This window comes from Microcaecilia unicolor, chromosome 2 (assembly GCF_901765095.1).
Source record: "Microcaecilia unicolor chromosome 2, aMicUni1.1, whole genome shotgun sequence".
Classification (NCBI taxonomy): domain Eukaryota; kingdom Metazoa; phylum Chordata; class Amphibia; order Gymnophiona; family Siphonopidae; genus Microcaecilia; species Microcaecilia unicolor.
Genome location: NC_044032.1, coordinates 165,086,336 through 165,102,130, shown reverse-complemented (window position 1 = coordinate 165,102,130; position 15,795 = coordinate 165,086,336). Strand labels below are relative to the sequence as shown.

Below are 15,795 nucleotides of genomic sequence, written 5' to 3'. Positions count from 1 at the left end.
TTTTGGAAAGCTAGGTAAAATTCAAGAGTCAGGCCATCTGAACCCTGGTGCCTTTTTTTTGCCGTATTTTTTAAAGTGGAAAGAATAACTACTTCTGTTATTGGAGCAGCTATGAGAGTATTGTCTGTTCCATCTACTGTATTATGTGATAACTCATTTAGAATAGACATAGCATCACAATTAGGATCCCGCGGGAGGTGGTGGAGATGAAAATGGTAACGGAATTCAAACATGCCTGGGATATGCATAAAGGAATCCTGTGCAGCAGGAATGGATCCTCAGAAGCTTAGCTGAAATTGGATGGCGGAGCAGGTGGGGAGAAGAGGGGTTGGTGGTTGGGAGGCTAGGATAGGGGAGGGCAGACTTATACGGTCTGTACCAGAGCCGGTGATGGGAGACGGGACTGGTGGTTGGGAGGCGGGAAATACTGCTGGGCAGACTTATACGGTCTGTGCTCTGAAAAAGACGGGTACAAATTCAAGATATGAGTTTATCTTGGGCAGACTAAATGGACCATGCAGGTCTTTTTCTGCCGTCATCTACTATGTTACTATGTTACAATTAGGATCAGATTCAGTAGTGTACAGAGAGGAATAACATATTTGAAATCTGTTTCCTATATATAATTTATTGGTTAATTGTACATTCTTGTCATCTTTTATGGTGGAAATATACTTTTTTTCCTAAGTTGGTTTTTAAATAGTTAGCCAAAAGATGACTAGCTTTATTGTTGTCAGAGTAATAATAGGCAGACTTTAAGAAAATTTCCTTGCTGGCATTTTGGGCCAGCATAAAGGTGTATTTAAATTTTGCACAATTAAGTTTGCCTAGTACAGACATGTCAGAGTCTATATGCGAGTTTTTAAATTGTTTGATGTTTTGTTCAATTTCTTGAAGTTCTTTAGCGGCAATTTTTTCTGGTAAGCGGAATAGCTTATAATTATTTCTCTTATGTTTGCTTTAAAAGCACAATCAGTATATGATGTGTTCATTTGAAGAAATTCAGTGATTGCATTAGAAATGTGTTCGACAAAATTAGGATTATTCAACAAACCAACATCAAATCTCCAGTTACTTTTAGTCAGCTTTTGGCCTATGTCTAGTAGCTGGAACATAATGTGGGCATGACCAGACATTGGGACTGAGCCCATATCTGAGGTCGTGATTTTAGGAATGAGGCAAGATGATAGTAGAAAATAATCTAACCTGAAATAGGAATTATGGGGTGTTGAGTAAAAGGAGTAATCATGCTCCTTGTCGTGTTAATTACCAATTTTAGTTGTCTCTCGTCATATATGATTTAAGGTTCTTCTGCATACCCATAGGGCTTTTATATTAATATATACTAATTAGTCTGTCTGCCCTTCTTATCCCCTAGGTTCCCCTCTCACTTACTGCATTCCAAATCTGAGAACTTGATTGTTATTCTGTCTGTTCCTGTTGCCCGCCTTGAGTCTACTAGAGGTTCAGCTTTCTTTCATTCTGGGAACATACTTCCATTGTCGCTCTAGAAAGAGTCTTCCTATGTTGACCTTAAAACTTGCTTTATTACTTGTTTTTTGACATTTGATGTTCTATGGACATAACTGGTGGGCGAGATAAGTGGCCGTAACCTGTTGCCTGTAACACGTTTGGTTACTGTTCAAGTCTTTTTCAGTAGCTTATTATCTCTGGTCTTACTGTTTTCCCTTGCTTACCTGTTTGTAATGGAATTGTTGTTCTTATTTCTAAGTTTTAATTTGACATTTTTGTTGTAGTTTGCTTTGTTGCCCAAATTCAGTAAACATAAACATAGGTTTGAGTAAGGCATTCTCTTTTCTCAAATTTCCATGCTAAATGAAACTCCCTCCCTAATCCCTTATTTGTCCTGTTTGACTGTCTTGAATAGATTGTAAACCCTGTCTAGCAGGAGCTGTCTCTTATGTGTTTGTGTACAGCACTGTGTTATCTAGTAGTACTATAGAAATGATAACTACTAGTAGTAAATAATTGAACGGTAAAAAACTTTTCTCATCAATGCTTTAATGATTTGTATTTTACAGATATTTTCTAATTTATCTTTGAATGAACGCCTCCTTTCGGCATCCCTAGTCTGCAAATACTGGCGAGACCTCTGTTTAGATTTCCAGTTTTGGAAGCAGGTGGATCTAAGTTGTCGTCAGCAGGTATTTTCCAGCAACATTATTTTAATATCACTATTAAATACCATCTGGGGCTTGGATAAGAGAGGATTGACTGAGGAGATGAAAAGAAAGATGCTTTAGTGTCAAGGGATAGGAGATGATAGTTAGTTTGATTTGGGGTGGTGAGGTCCATACCAAAATGGATGTAGGTGTTTGGCACAGATGAGCATCTTCAGTTAAAATTTTATCTTGCTATAACATTTTTTTCAATTTAATATAAGAACCAAAGCAGAGAGGGATCATACAAAAGTCAAAAGCTCTGAACTTTGGAAGCACCAAATTTGTTAAAATGGGAGAGTAACTTTTAAAGAGCTACTCTTTATTTGGAGAGTAAATAGAAAAGCAAAAAGAAGAGCCTTCAAAAACTATTGGGGATTTCAGAAAAAAAGGAGCACAGGGAACTTCAAGAAGTAGGCAAGGTGTCAGAATGGCAGCTTAAAGAAATGTGTTTGAGAGTGCATCAGAAATTGGTCCTAAGGCTGGTTCTGTTCAGTATTTTTGTGAGCGGTATTGGGGAGGATTAGAAGGAAAAGTTTACCTTTTTGCAGATGACACTAAGATCTGAAAAAGAGTAGTTACTTAGAGGGATGTAACTAAATTAGAAGTGATCTAAGAAAAATTTAAAAGTGGCCAAATTGGTTTCAGTTACAATTTATTATAAAAATGTACAAAATGTGGATGACATACTGACAGAAATTGAGAGAGATTGGGATGGTTGCATTTAGTGATTTGAAGGTATGATAAGGTGTTGGTTAAAGCCAGAGGGGTGCTAGGATACCTAGGGAGAAGCATAACGACAGTAGTCTAGTGGTATGATTCTCGCTTTTAGTGCGAGAGGTCTTTAGTTCAAATCCTAGACGAGCCTATCGCCTAGCAAAGCAGATTCATGGTGGTAGAGGCTCTGAGGCAGAACTACTAAAGCTTTTATAGTGAAGAGTGACAAAAATGATTAAGCAGATGGCACTACTCTTATATCAGGAATGGCTAAAAAGCTTGAGAAGAGATGGCTGAGGGGAGATATGGTAAGAGCTGTAAAAAATTCTTAATGTAGTGGAATGGGTAAACATGAATTGATTGTTTATGGTTTCAAAACGTACAAAGACTAGAGGACATTCCATGAACTTACATGGTAAATACCTTTAAAAGAAAACAACAAAAACGGAAGATGCCCAGAAAGACCAAACTAAAATCACAGATGTAAAAAAGCCCAATTCGTTTTCTTGTGTTTTTTACGGGAGATTTGGACTCTCTTTGTTGTGGTTGGAAATACCTTTAAAACAAATAGAAGAAAACTTTTTTTCACTCGGTGCATAGTTAAGCTGTGGAACTGATTCATAGAGGTTATGTTAAAAGCAGTTAGTGTATCTGGGTTTAAAAAAAATGTTTGGACAAGTTCCTGGAGAAAAGGTCCATAGACAGTTATTAAAGTAGATCTGGGGAAAGCCACTGCTTATCACTGGGTTAGGTGGTGTGGAATTTTTGAATTTGTTTACTTTTTGGGACTCTGCCAGTTGCCTGTGACCTGGACTGTCCACTGTTGAAAACAAGATACTGGGCTAGGTGGATCTTTGGTGGTCTGACCCAGTATCTGACAGCTCTTATGTTTTTATGTAGAAAAGAAGGAGGTGATAATGCTCCTGTCTAGCCTGTTGGTGAGGACCTCACTTATAATATTGTATCCAGTTCTGAACATAATAGCTCTGAAGAAATTTAAACATATCCAGAGACTAAATAGAACACACCTTCTCATAGGAGTTAAATAAAGGTACAACCATGTAAAAAAGAGAACATATGAAAAGTCATATTGTGTCAGACCAGTGGTCTATCTAGCCCAGTATCCTGCTTCCAACAGTGGCCAATCCAGGTCACAAATACCTAGCATAAACTCATATTTATTTATTTGGATGTTGCTCACATCTTTTTCAGTAGTAACTGAAGGTGAGTTACATTCAAGTACTTTGGATATTTCCCTATCCCTGGAGGGCTCACAATCAAAGTTTGTACTATAAAATAGTAGCAACATTCCATGCTACTAATCCCAGGGCAAGCAGTGGCTTGCCCCATGTCTATCTCAATAGCAGACTATGGACTTTTCCTCCAGGAACTTGTCCAAACCTTTATTAAACCCAGATATGCTGTTACCACATCCTTCGGCAATAAGCTTAACCATTCTTTGAGTAGAAACAAAATATTTCGTCCTATTTGTTTTCCATGTAATTTGATTGTGTGTCTACTGGTCTTTGTACTTTTTGAAAGAGTGAATAATGGATTTACGTTTACCCATTTGTAGACCTCAGTCATAGCCCCCCTCAGCTGTCTCTTTTCCAAGCTGAAAAGCCCTAACCTCTTTAGCCTTTCCTCATATGGGAGGATTTCCATCCCCTTTTATCATTTTGGTCGCTTTTCTAATTCTGCTATATCTTTTTTTGAGATATGGAGACCAGAACTGAACACAATACTCAAGGTGAGGTTACACCATGGAGCGATACAGAGAGATTATAATATTCTTGGTCTTATTTACTATACCTTTCCTAATAATTCCTAGCATCCTGAAAGAGTTACTACAAACACCCAGAGTGGGAGCCGAACCTACGACTCCTGCATTCATGGAACACAGCCATAACCCCTACGCCAAAAAGACAGATCATATACAACTGAACAAGTTTATTATGGTTTTCCAGTAGAGCAGAGAAAATACAAAGGGGATAGAGGCATTAAAATACCTCAAAAATATGAATAATGCAAAAGAAGTTAACTTTTCTCAAGGTTCACAGCATGAGGCTTCAAGGTGATAGGAGCTATATCAGAACAAATATTTTTTTATGGATGGATGCGTGGAATGCTCATGGAAGGTGGAGAGATGGAAAGAAGTAAAGGGGAATGCCCAGATTGACTGAGGTCTGCAACACTGTACCAAGAATGATGATGGGAAACTAGCTGGGTGTTATGGTTCATATCTTCCAATATATTCCATGTTTCTTATGCTAATGAGTTGATTTTTGGTCAGCTTTTAAAATGATCAGAAGGCTGTTAGGTAAACAAAAATAATACCGGAGCTGACATTAAGCCACACGGCAACTATATAAAAATATATGCATAATTTATATGTTTTTTTGTTCACTATTCAACTGCTTCAGCCATTTACGTAGGGCCATTGAATACTGATGCTAAGCTTAAACTGATAAGGTATCCATTTAAGGAGCTGATGTGGTAAACTGCACTGTGCTTTAGTGCAGCGGTTAGCTCAGGTTTTTCCCCACAATAGTCTTACTCCAGTGCAGAAAATCTTCTAGAGCAGGAATATCTTGAGTAAAACCATACAAATCAATGTGTGGGGAAAACAATGTATGCTAAAACTTTGCGGAAACACAGAGCTGGGTCATTTGAGGTGAAGTGTGACATATCCAGTGTACCTGAATGTAACTTACCTTGAGCTACTACTGAAAAAGATGTGAGCAAAATCCAAATATGACACTCCCAACACTCCCTTGACTCTGAAGACCTAGCACCGCCCACAACCCCACAAATGTCCCTGATTGCCCATGGCCCCTGGCCCCTTATTCCTCATCCCCCACCCTGAAGATATTCTCTGGTGGCCCAAGTGGCCCCTTGTACCCCCCCCCATCCTTCACCCAAAAAAAGTTAATTTGGGTCCAATTGGGACCCCCTCCTCTGACTCCCCCCTTCTGAAAATCCTCTCCTGCGAATTTCCAACATTGGGAGGTAGGAATGATGTCCACTTGCTCCTGTCTCTGTGCTTCCATCTTGGAAAATGGTGAGGTCGGGTGCTGCCATTTTCCAAAATGGCATGGAGGCAGGAGCAAAGCAGGCATTGCTTTTGCCTCCCAGTGTTGGAGATAAGCAGGAAAGAGGAGGTTGTAGAGGTTCTGAGTGCTATCAGGAGGGTCTAATTGGTCCTCCAGCATATTTATTTTTTTTAAAAGGGGGAAATTGGGGGTGCAAGGTGTCTCTTGGGCCACTAGTGAACAGCAACAGGGTGCAAAAGCAGAGCTGCCTTTGCAAGTCTGCTTCTACTGATAATTCAAAGAACTTCACTAACTGCACAAGTCTTACCATTCTGAAGAAAAATGTTATGAGCTTTATTTTTGAATAAGCAGACTGTGTCAGCCGGAATAGCATTTGAATGATGTTTTGTCTTATTTGGAACATTCTGAGAAATAAACAAGGCAAGCAATCAGTTTGATCTTTAAGGTTATGATTTCAATTATTACAGGTCACTGATGATTTATTGGAGAAAATTGCATCAAGAAGTCAGAACATAAGTGAAATTAATATTTCTGATTGCCGGAGCGTGTCTGACACAGGCGTATGCATCCTAGCTGCCAAGTGTACTGGGCTCTTAAAGTATACTGCATATCGGTGTAAACAGCTATCTGACACATCTGTCATCACAATTGCTTCCCGGTGTCCTTTACTTCATAAAATACACATAGGAAACCAGGACAAACTCACCGATGAAGGCTTAAAACAGGTAATCTCTGGATTATTTTCATTGATTTGAGAAAGAATGATCTGGTGTGGACTTTTAATGCCTTTTATTTTTTCAGTTGTACATTGCTTTGTGTAAGTGAGATGTTTTTTCATCTCTTTATTTTCCCTATCAGTGCAGTTTTTAATTTTATTTCAGTTTACTGTTTCAATTATTGTTCATTGTAAATATTCTCAGTTCAGTAATATATCAACAGGGCAGTAAATACTGACAAAACCAGTCAAAAAACTATGTATAATGTTTATTTAGTGCTAACTACTAGTGACCCTTGCACCCCTATATATAACAACATTAAAAAAAAAAGAAACATCAAAGCTCCGGGATATAAGTATATAACACATTTACCATTCTTAGTGCAGTCCCAGTATTATCACAGGATTCAGCCTGAAAAAATAAGGAACTGGAAAAATACTCCATGGCTTTATCATTGCACTTCAAGGAAGAAAACCTGTTGTTCCCCAAAAAGCAGGCACAAACAGGATTACAAAATGTGCAGGGAATATTAGAACCAGACAGAATCTAAAAATGTTCCACAAAAAACTCAATACACTGTGCACAGCAAATCAGAAAACTTATCTCAGTCTCGAAATCACTCCAGTGTTGAAGCAGAGCATGCCATATTTTCAGAAGCAGTCCGACAAACCACCATGGTGGCAGTTCTCCAAGGGCCCGTCCTTCAAGGTATAAACTTCAAAATTCAGAAAAAACCAGCACTGGAGTTAATGTACATAGCTCCCTTGCTTAGAAAACCTTGACAAGGATGCCTTGTTTCGCCATAGCTCATCAGGAGGCAGAACTTTACAAGCTGAGAAATGCACCATGCCAGCAAACAGTTACAAAAACTAATACTTCCAACAGCTTTAGCACGGATCATATTCAATGGAAACAGCCTCTAAAAAATGTGTCTCATACCATTCTCTGCTAATTACAATAACCATATCACATGAAAAAAAAAACAACATCCCACAAGCGAAACTGGCCAGTGCTCAAAGCATTTCTTAAAACTTTGGACTATACAATACTTTTCCATCATGCACGGCCCCTGTTTGCTGTTCATATTGAAAACAGTCTGTATGAATGCTGTAATGAGTTTTGGTAAGTCTTGCTTGTTATTTATTTTTTGTTTAAGTTTTACAGGGTGTGGTTATTTTGATCAGCATAGTGTAGTATGAAGCATGTTTTTTAGAGGCTTACATTGAATATGGTCTGTGTTAAAGCTTCTGCAGGTACTAATAGATTTTGTAACTTTTTGGATCTTATTTTTTTTTTTATTTTTATTTATTTGAAGTCAGTATTAACAAATGATACATGTTTCAAACAAGGCAAACAACGATCCGATGACAGTGCAAAGCAATACATATAACTTCAAATTTTGTAGAACTTTTACTTTAGAAGTCAAATTTACCCCCCTCCCCCCCACCCTCCTCCCATACCCCCCTCGGACTGGCTTTATCACAACCCGGTTCTTCATCGAAATTATGTATGAAGGAGAAAGGGGTCCCAAATCGAGTGCCATCTATTTGTACGGTTACTCCGCTCAGCTATGAGCCGTTCCATCTCACAGACGTATCCCAATTTTCGAAGCCACCTAGTTAATGGCGGGATCGTAGTCTGTTTCCAACAAGCCGCTATAACTATTCGAGCTGCACAGGTGGCATAGCGCACCAAAGTCTGTTGAGTAGGTGTGAGGCCCGATGCTGTTGTTGAAAACAGAAAAATAGTGGGATTCCATGGAATCTGAGTTCCCAGCCATACCTGCAGTCTGCTACGAACTGCTTTCCAATAAGCTCTGATTTTCCTACATTTCCACCAGATATGTCCCATGGATCCCTTCACACCACATCCCCTCCAGCATTGCCCAGGCATGGTGGGATAAATTCGTTGTAAACGCTCTGGTGTCATGTACCACCTAAATAGAACTTTAATGGCATTTTCTTTGAACGGGACATGAGACGACACCCCGGCCGCCGCTCGTTCCATCCTCTCCCATACCGTATCCTCCAATTCAATCCCCAGGTCCCTCTGCCAACCCTTCCTGTGAAGTGTATAACAAGGTGTTTGTTGAGTAATAATACGATGTAAACGAGATATCAACCCTGTGGTCGTAGCCTGTCCCTCACATATTTGCTCAAGAGTTAATTGCTGTCTGTGTAGTACTTCCTGAATTGCTTTTGTCTTTAGGAAATGCGTGAGCTGGAGAAATGCGTACTTATCAGTCACCACTGTTGGAAACTGTTGCTGAGTTTCTGTATAAGACAAAAGGGACTCTCCCGCCAGTAGTTGCCCCCAAGTTCTCAGCCCTCCCTCATACCATCTAGTGAATATGCCTCTCTCTGTCCCCGGAATAAATAAGGGGTTATATGCTATGGGGGATAAACGCGACAGTAAGCATTGACGATGCGGAAAGAGACTATCCCAGTTAGACAGAGTAACATATATGGAGGGACACAAACCCTCCTCCAATGACCTAAGGGACCTTGCTAGCCACATTAGTGCCCCCAACGGCCTTGCGCCCAATGTGAACTGCTCCAGGCCCACCCATTGCCGATCAGGATAGTCCTGGAACCACTCCACAGCCGCACGTGCCTGAGCTGCTCTGTAGTACCAACCCACATTGGGGACCCCCAGCCCTCCCCTCCTCCTATCCTGGTACAAGAAGGCTCGTGCTAGCCGCGGACGTTTGCCAGCCCAAATAAAACGCACAATACGATCTTGCAGTGCAGCAAGAAATTTACGAGGCAGCGGGACCGGAAGAGCCTGGAACAGGTACAATAAACGTGGTAATATGTTTAGCTTAACTGCGGCAATACGGCCAAACCAGGAGAGTGCAATGTCTCCCCATCTTTCCATATCTGCAGTGAGGACTCGGCCCAGGCCTTTATAGTTTGCTGTGAAAAGATCAGAGAGCCTAGCAGTGATGTTCACCCCCAGGTAGCGGATACTCCCACTAGCCCACCGAAAAGCATACGTCGATTTTAAGGTTTCCACCAGATCCGCACCGAGGGTCACGTTTAGGGCTTCAGATTTGGACATATTTACTCTAAATCCTGAGAGTGCAGAGTATTGTTCAATGTCCTGCAAAAGCTCTGGGAACGATGTTAGAGGGCGGGTGATAAACAATAACACGTCATCTGCAAAGAGGGCCAATTTATGTGCTCTCCCCGCTATTGTAACGCCAGTGATCCTCGGGTTGGATCTAACCCTAGACGCAAAAGGTTCCATGACCATTGCAAACAACAGCGGGGAGAGAGGGCATCCCTGCCTGGTGCCCCTGTGCAGAGTGAAGAGTTCAGAGTAGCCCCCATTCACGCTGATACATGCTTTAGGTGAGGTGTAGAATGCTTGAATCCACCTACAGAATTGTGGTCCTATCCCAAAAGTCTCCATCACTTTATACATGAATGGCCAATGCACCCTGTCGAAGGCCTTTTCAGCGTCTAGACTAAGGAGACACATAGGCTTTCGCATTTTTTTTGCCAAATACATTAAGTCTATTACTCTCCTCGTGTTATCCATTGCTTTCCTATAAGAGACGAAACCCACTTGATCTGGATGAATAATCGCCGGGAGCATAGGGGCTAGTCTATTAGCTAAGACTTTGGCTAAAATTTTGACGTCAGCGTTTAGAACAGATATAGGACGATAAGACCCACAATCCGCTTGGTCTTTGTTTGGTTTTGGTAATATTGCTATCCAGGCCTCTAACATGGAGGCCGGTAGAGACTCCCCCCTCCCTATTTGGTTGAACATGTCGGCCAAAAGTGGGGCCAGGTCAGAAGCAAATTGCTTATAGAACTCATTAGGTAGTCCATCCAGCCCCGAGGACTTACCAGATGGTAAATGTTGAATAGCTTTATGTATTTCAAGCGGGGTGACCGGCTCATCCAGAGTGGCACGTTGCTGACCTGTCAAAGAGGCTAAATCAGTCTCCTCTATGTAATCTGCAATAGAGTCAGCAGGGGGGTTTATTTCACGAGCATATAACTCCTTATAGAAGTCACCAAACCGCCTTCTAATAGCTTCTGATGTATTCAGCATGTCCCCACCTCTCTCCCGGATATGGGTTACCGCCCTTTCCACCTTTTTCCTACGTAGCCTCAGGGCCAGGAGGCGTCCCGCTTTGTTAGAAAATTCATAAGAGTAAACTTTCGATCGAGATTGTAATTGGCTTAAGTGTTCAGAGTAAATAGAGTCCAGCTGAAGGCGCTGGGTTCGCAGCTCCTCCAATGTGGTCGGAGAGCCGCCGGCCTTATGCTGAGCTTCTAAACTCTTGATCCTATCTAAGCATTGAGCCACTTGTTTTCTGCGAATCCTAGCCCTCCTACTAGCCAGCTGTAAGAAATAGCCTCTCGACACTGCCTTCATGGCGTCCCACACAATGCTAAGGGGTGGCCCCGATGCCTTATTGATCTCCAGATACTCTTTCAGCACTTTTTTACAGCCCTCCACCACCTCACTCTCCTGTAACACACTGGCATTAAGTGCCCATCTTTTGTCTTTAATCTCTGCCTTAATTGTTGGCAGTACGACCCAAACCGGAGCGTGATCAGACAGGGTCGCACTGCCAATACCTGCACTGGGCCCCTGCTCTGATAGAGCTACATCAAGAAAGATATAGTCGATACGTGAGTATGATGCATGCACTGCTGAGTAATATGTATAATCTCGCATTCGCATATGACTCAATCGCCATATATCCAGAGTCCCCAGAGAAGTGGCCAGTGATCCCAGCGCTAAGGCATCCAGAGTGCCTACAGTCTGCCCCGTCCCAGACCGGTCTAAAACCGGATCCATTACTCCATTGAAGTCGCCTCCCATTATTATAGCTCCTTGTGCAAATGTAGCTAATAGATTCCTTGTCTTAATGTAGAAAGCCTGCTGGTGATCATTCGGGGCGTATATACAGGCTAGAGTTATGTCCATGTGGTCTAGTGTTATGTGTAAAAACAGAAACCGCCCGCCTGGATCCCGCTTAACCTTTACTATTTGGGCTTGTACTGACTCATGGAATAACACCGCCACCCCACGTTTTTTGGATCCCTCATTGGAGGAGGCAAAAAAGGACCTGGGGTATTTAGGATGGGAGAGGAGTCTTTCATGCTTCCGGCGGAGGTGCGTCTCCTGCAACAGAACTATATGGGCCCCCAGCTGCTGAAGCTCTTTAAATAATTTCTGCCTTTTTTGTGGCATATTCAATCCTTTGACATTGTAAGATAAGATCTTAAGATTTGTACTCATGACTAAGACATAAAACCAAGCAGAACGAGCAGAGCATACCAACCCACTGTCCCCGCTTTCACCTCCATTCTCCTACAATGTGCCAGTCCGAGCCCACCCTCCCCTTCCCCCCCCTTGACCCCATTATCTAACCCCCTCTTCCCTCTTCTCCAGTCACCAACCCGAAGGTACAGGCCCCCCGGGTGGGATGTGAGAAAGTAACCCACTGTATTTCAGTCGATCCAACTCCCTCCCGCCCCCCCCCCCCCCTTGATCTTTGCCATGCTACCATCAGATGCCAGATCCCATTTAAACAGATCAAAACACTGTAACTTGTATACATGCCACAGCTCTCCATGAAATACACCTCTCCCATTACCAATACAAAACCTCACTCCTTTTAGGTGTCTAACTGTTGAGAGCCTCCCTCCTCCCACTAAAAGAAAAGAAGAAGAGGAGATGAGAGAAATGAAAATGAATAAAATGTATATATATACATACAGATCCCCCAATAACTATGGTGCTTCAAAATAAACTCAGAACACAGCAGACTGGAAGACTCTATGAGCAGTGTCCCCCTAATACCACATATGTGTCCATCTGCTCTTCATCGTCCACAGACGCAAGGCCAGCATATCAGCACTCAGGTTCCCTCCACCGTCGCTCTCCGCCTCGGATTGCTGCGCTTGTTGGATGCAGGGACCCGCTGCCATTTTTGTAGCTTTGCTTTCGTCGTAGGTGCCAGCTCTCCCAAAGGAGCCTTCGAGCTCACCAGCCCCACCGCATGCAAAGACGCCCAAGCTTCTGTTAGGGAGCAAACCCTGTATCTGGTCCCCTTAATCGTGAAGTTCAGCGAAAAGGGAAAGCCCCACCTGTAGATGAGCTTCTCTTTGATTAGGACATCCAGGGCCGGCTTCAGGAGTCGCCTCTGCTGCAGCGTGAACTGGGAAAGATCTTGGTATACCGTTATCTTGGCTCCTTCATACTCCAAATCTTGTTTCTTCCGAGCACATGCAAGAATTTGTTCTTTTATTTCATATTTATGAAATCGCACGATGATGTTTCGCGCTCTATTCTCCTGACGCGGGCCCAGGGCTCTATTTGCTCTGTCCAAGTCAATCTTCTCTGCCGTTACCTCGGACCCCATCAGGGTTGCACATATAGTTTGCACTATTAGTGGGATATCCTCCATCTCTCCACCCTCTGGAACCCCGCGGAGTCGGAGATTATTCCTCCTGCCCCGGTTTTCTAAGTCGTCCAGTTTATAAGCCAAGTCTTTCGCTTTTTGATCCAGTTCCTGTATGTGTGCATCATGAGCAGTTAGGGACTCTGAATGCTCGTCCAGCCGAAGTTCCGCTTCTTCCATTCGTCCCCCCAGCTCACGGAGATCTGCGCTAAGCACCTCCATCTTTTCCAATATCTCCTCCTTTGATTTTTGGATGTCCTCCTGAATACCGGACAGAATCAGCTTGAGTTCGCCCGCGACACCCTTTTTTGCGGGGGGCCTCCGCGACTCTGCCAGCGATAATGCTGAATCGGAATCAGAAGGCGAGGCCTGCGCCATTGCCTCGTGGCGCTTCGGGGTCTTACTCGGCCCGCCGCCTGCCGACTTCTCTGAGTCCTTGTTCCGCGCTGAATGCGCCTTACTCATACCAGCTGGTGGGTAATACCAATCGGGAATGTTCAAAAGCGGCGAAAATAGCTGATGGTGGTCACTTAAAGCTTCTTTATCGCGGCGGGGAGCGGGAGCTGAAAAGCTAGACCGCCATTGCCAGTGGTGACGTCACTTCCTCTTGGATCTTATTTTTAACATTAAAAAGAACTGGACCAAGAACCAAACTTTGTGTCACATCACTGGTAACATCCCTTTCCTTCGGAGTGAGCTCCATTAACCACTACCCTCTGTCGCCTTCCACTCAACCAGCTCCAGTCCAAATTACTACTACTCCATACCGAGGGCATTCAGTATATATGTCATCTATGTAGAACTGTATCAAGGGTTTTTTAAAAATCTAAGTAGACCACATCTAGCACTCACCCAGTCAAAGAAAGTAATCAGATTTGACTATCAAGACTGTCTTTAGTGAAAAACCCATGCTGCCTTGGGTCCTGCAATTCATTGAATTCCAGAAACCTCATTAGTTTTTGTTTTAGAAGCATTTCCATTAATTTATTTACCACAGAGGTCAGACTAACCGGCCAGTAGTTCCCAGCCTCCTCCATGCTTCCATTTTTGTAGATAGAGACCACATCCACCCTTCTCCAATCCTCTGGGACCACTCCTGATTCTAGAAAAGCATTGAAAAGATCAGCCAGTTTATCTGCCAGAACTTCCCTAAGTTCATTCAGTACTCTCAGATGTATGCCATCTGGTCTCAATGACTTGCCCACCTTTAATTAATTAATTAGGATTTATTTACCGCCTTTTTTAAGGAATTCACTCATGGCTGTGTACAGTAAGAATAAATCAAACATGAGCAATAGACAATTACAGCAGTAAAAATATTCAAATAATACAAAGTATGGCATAGTATAATACTAACAATGTCAACACAATCCGTAATAGAACATTTTAATTGACAGTGTAGCAAAGATAGAACATATATTCTCTGAGGACAAGCAGGCTTCCATCTTCTCACAAGTTGGTGATGCCGATCCGCATTGCCCGGTCTGACTTTTGCCATAGTAAAAAAGAGAGAGCTTTGTGGAGCGCGAGCCGCAGCCGCACTCTACCTCTCATGCGCGAGTGCCTTCTTGCCCGTCATGCGAACGTGGTCTCCTCAGTTCTCTTTTTTCCGCATGAGGAGAAGGTGTGGTTTTTTTTGTCCTCTCCTCACTTGCCCGGTTTTTTGAGAGTTTTTAGTGCCTTTCAGTCTTTTTTTCTGCTTCTCTTGTGGCTCCTTTAATTGGGCCTTACAAACCCGTCCTTTTATTTTTCCTTAGTTTTATTTTGTCCGGGTTTAAGACTTCTTCATTTTCCACGTCATTAGGCCCTGACTTCTGTCAGGTTTTTTCTTCTTTTTCAGGCACCATCGAGTCTTTAATTTAGCTGACAAAGGTTTTCCGTCAATGTCCACGAAGATTCTCAGTGGCTTCAAGCCCTGTACCCGGTGCAGTTGGACTGTCTCTGGAAAGGACACATATTCTTGGTGTCTGTAGTGTTTTGGGGCCGACCATAGCCCTGCTAACTGTGTCTTCATTTGAAGAAGAGGATCCAGATTTCCCAAGAGGCTCAACGAGAAAGGACTTTTGGAGCCAAGTCCAGTTCCTCGACGTTGGCACCAACGTCGAGCATTACACTGGTATTGGGAGCGTCAGTAAGCATGGCAGCTTCTAGACCCTTAGACACTGGCAGCAGTGAGGTGTCGAGTGGGTCTACACCTGTGGCACCCAGGATCTCTGCTCAAAGTATATCAATGCGCAGACTCTCATGGCTGTGTGTTTCTGACTTGGAACACTGTGTTCAGCAGCAGTTGGCGGATGTTCCTTGCCGGGGGGATAACTTTTTTGGAAGGAAGGTTGAGGAGGTCGCTGACCAAATCAAGAAGCATACTGATACAATCTCTTTTCTCTCCCGCTGGGCACCTTTTGCATCCACCTCCTCAACTAGAAAGGTTGTTGGAAAGCCAAGGAGAGGTCCCAACTACTATTCTAGACGTAGCTACATTCCTTCGGCTCACTAGCCTACTCGGGCTCAACCCCAGTGCGCTCGTTGATGTCAACAGCGTGCGCCTAAGGCCCCTGCTGCTCCCCAGTCAAAGCAAGGGACGAGCTTTTGATTGGCTCCAGCAGAGCATAGCCGCAGTATAAATGTCCTTCCTGGATGACTTGCCGGTCGGGGTGGGGGGGGGGGGAGCTAACAATTTTTTCACCAAAGGTGTCCTT

General features: G+C 43.1%; 1 protein-coding gene across 1 annotated transcript in view; it reads left to right on the top strand.

Annotated features, from left to right (window-relative positions):
* The window catches only part of FBXL17 (F-box and leucine rich repeat protein 17), a 679,280-nt gene that overhangs the window by 7,419 nt on the left and 656,066 nt on the right, over positions 1-15,795 (top strand). The window contains exons 2-3 of the mRNA XM_030193453.1: positions 2,043-2,165; positions 6,418-6,675. Coding sequence (XP_030049313.1) covers positions 2,043-2,165; positions 6,418-6,675 — 381 coding nt within the window. The remainder of the gene's footprint in view (positions 1-2,042; positions 2,166-6,417; positions 6,676-15,795) is intronic.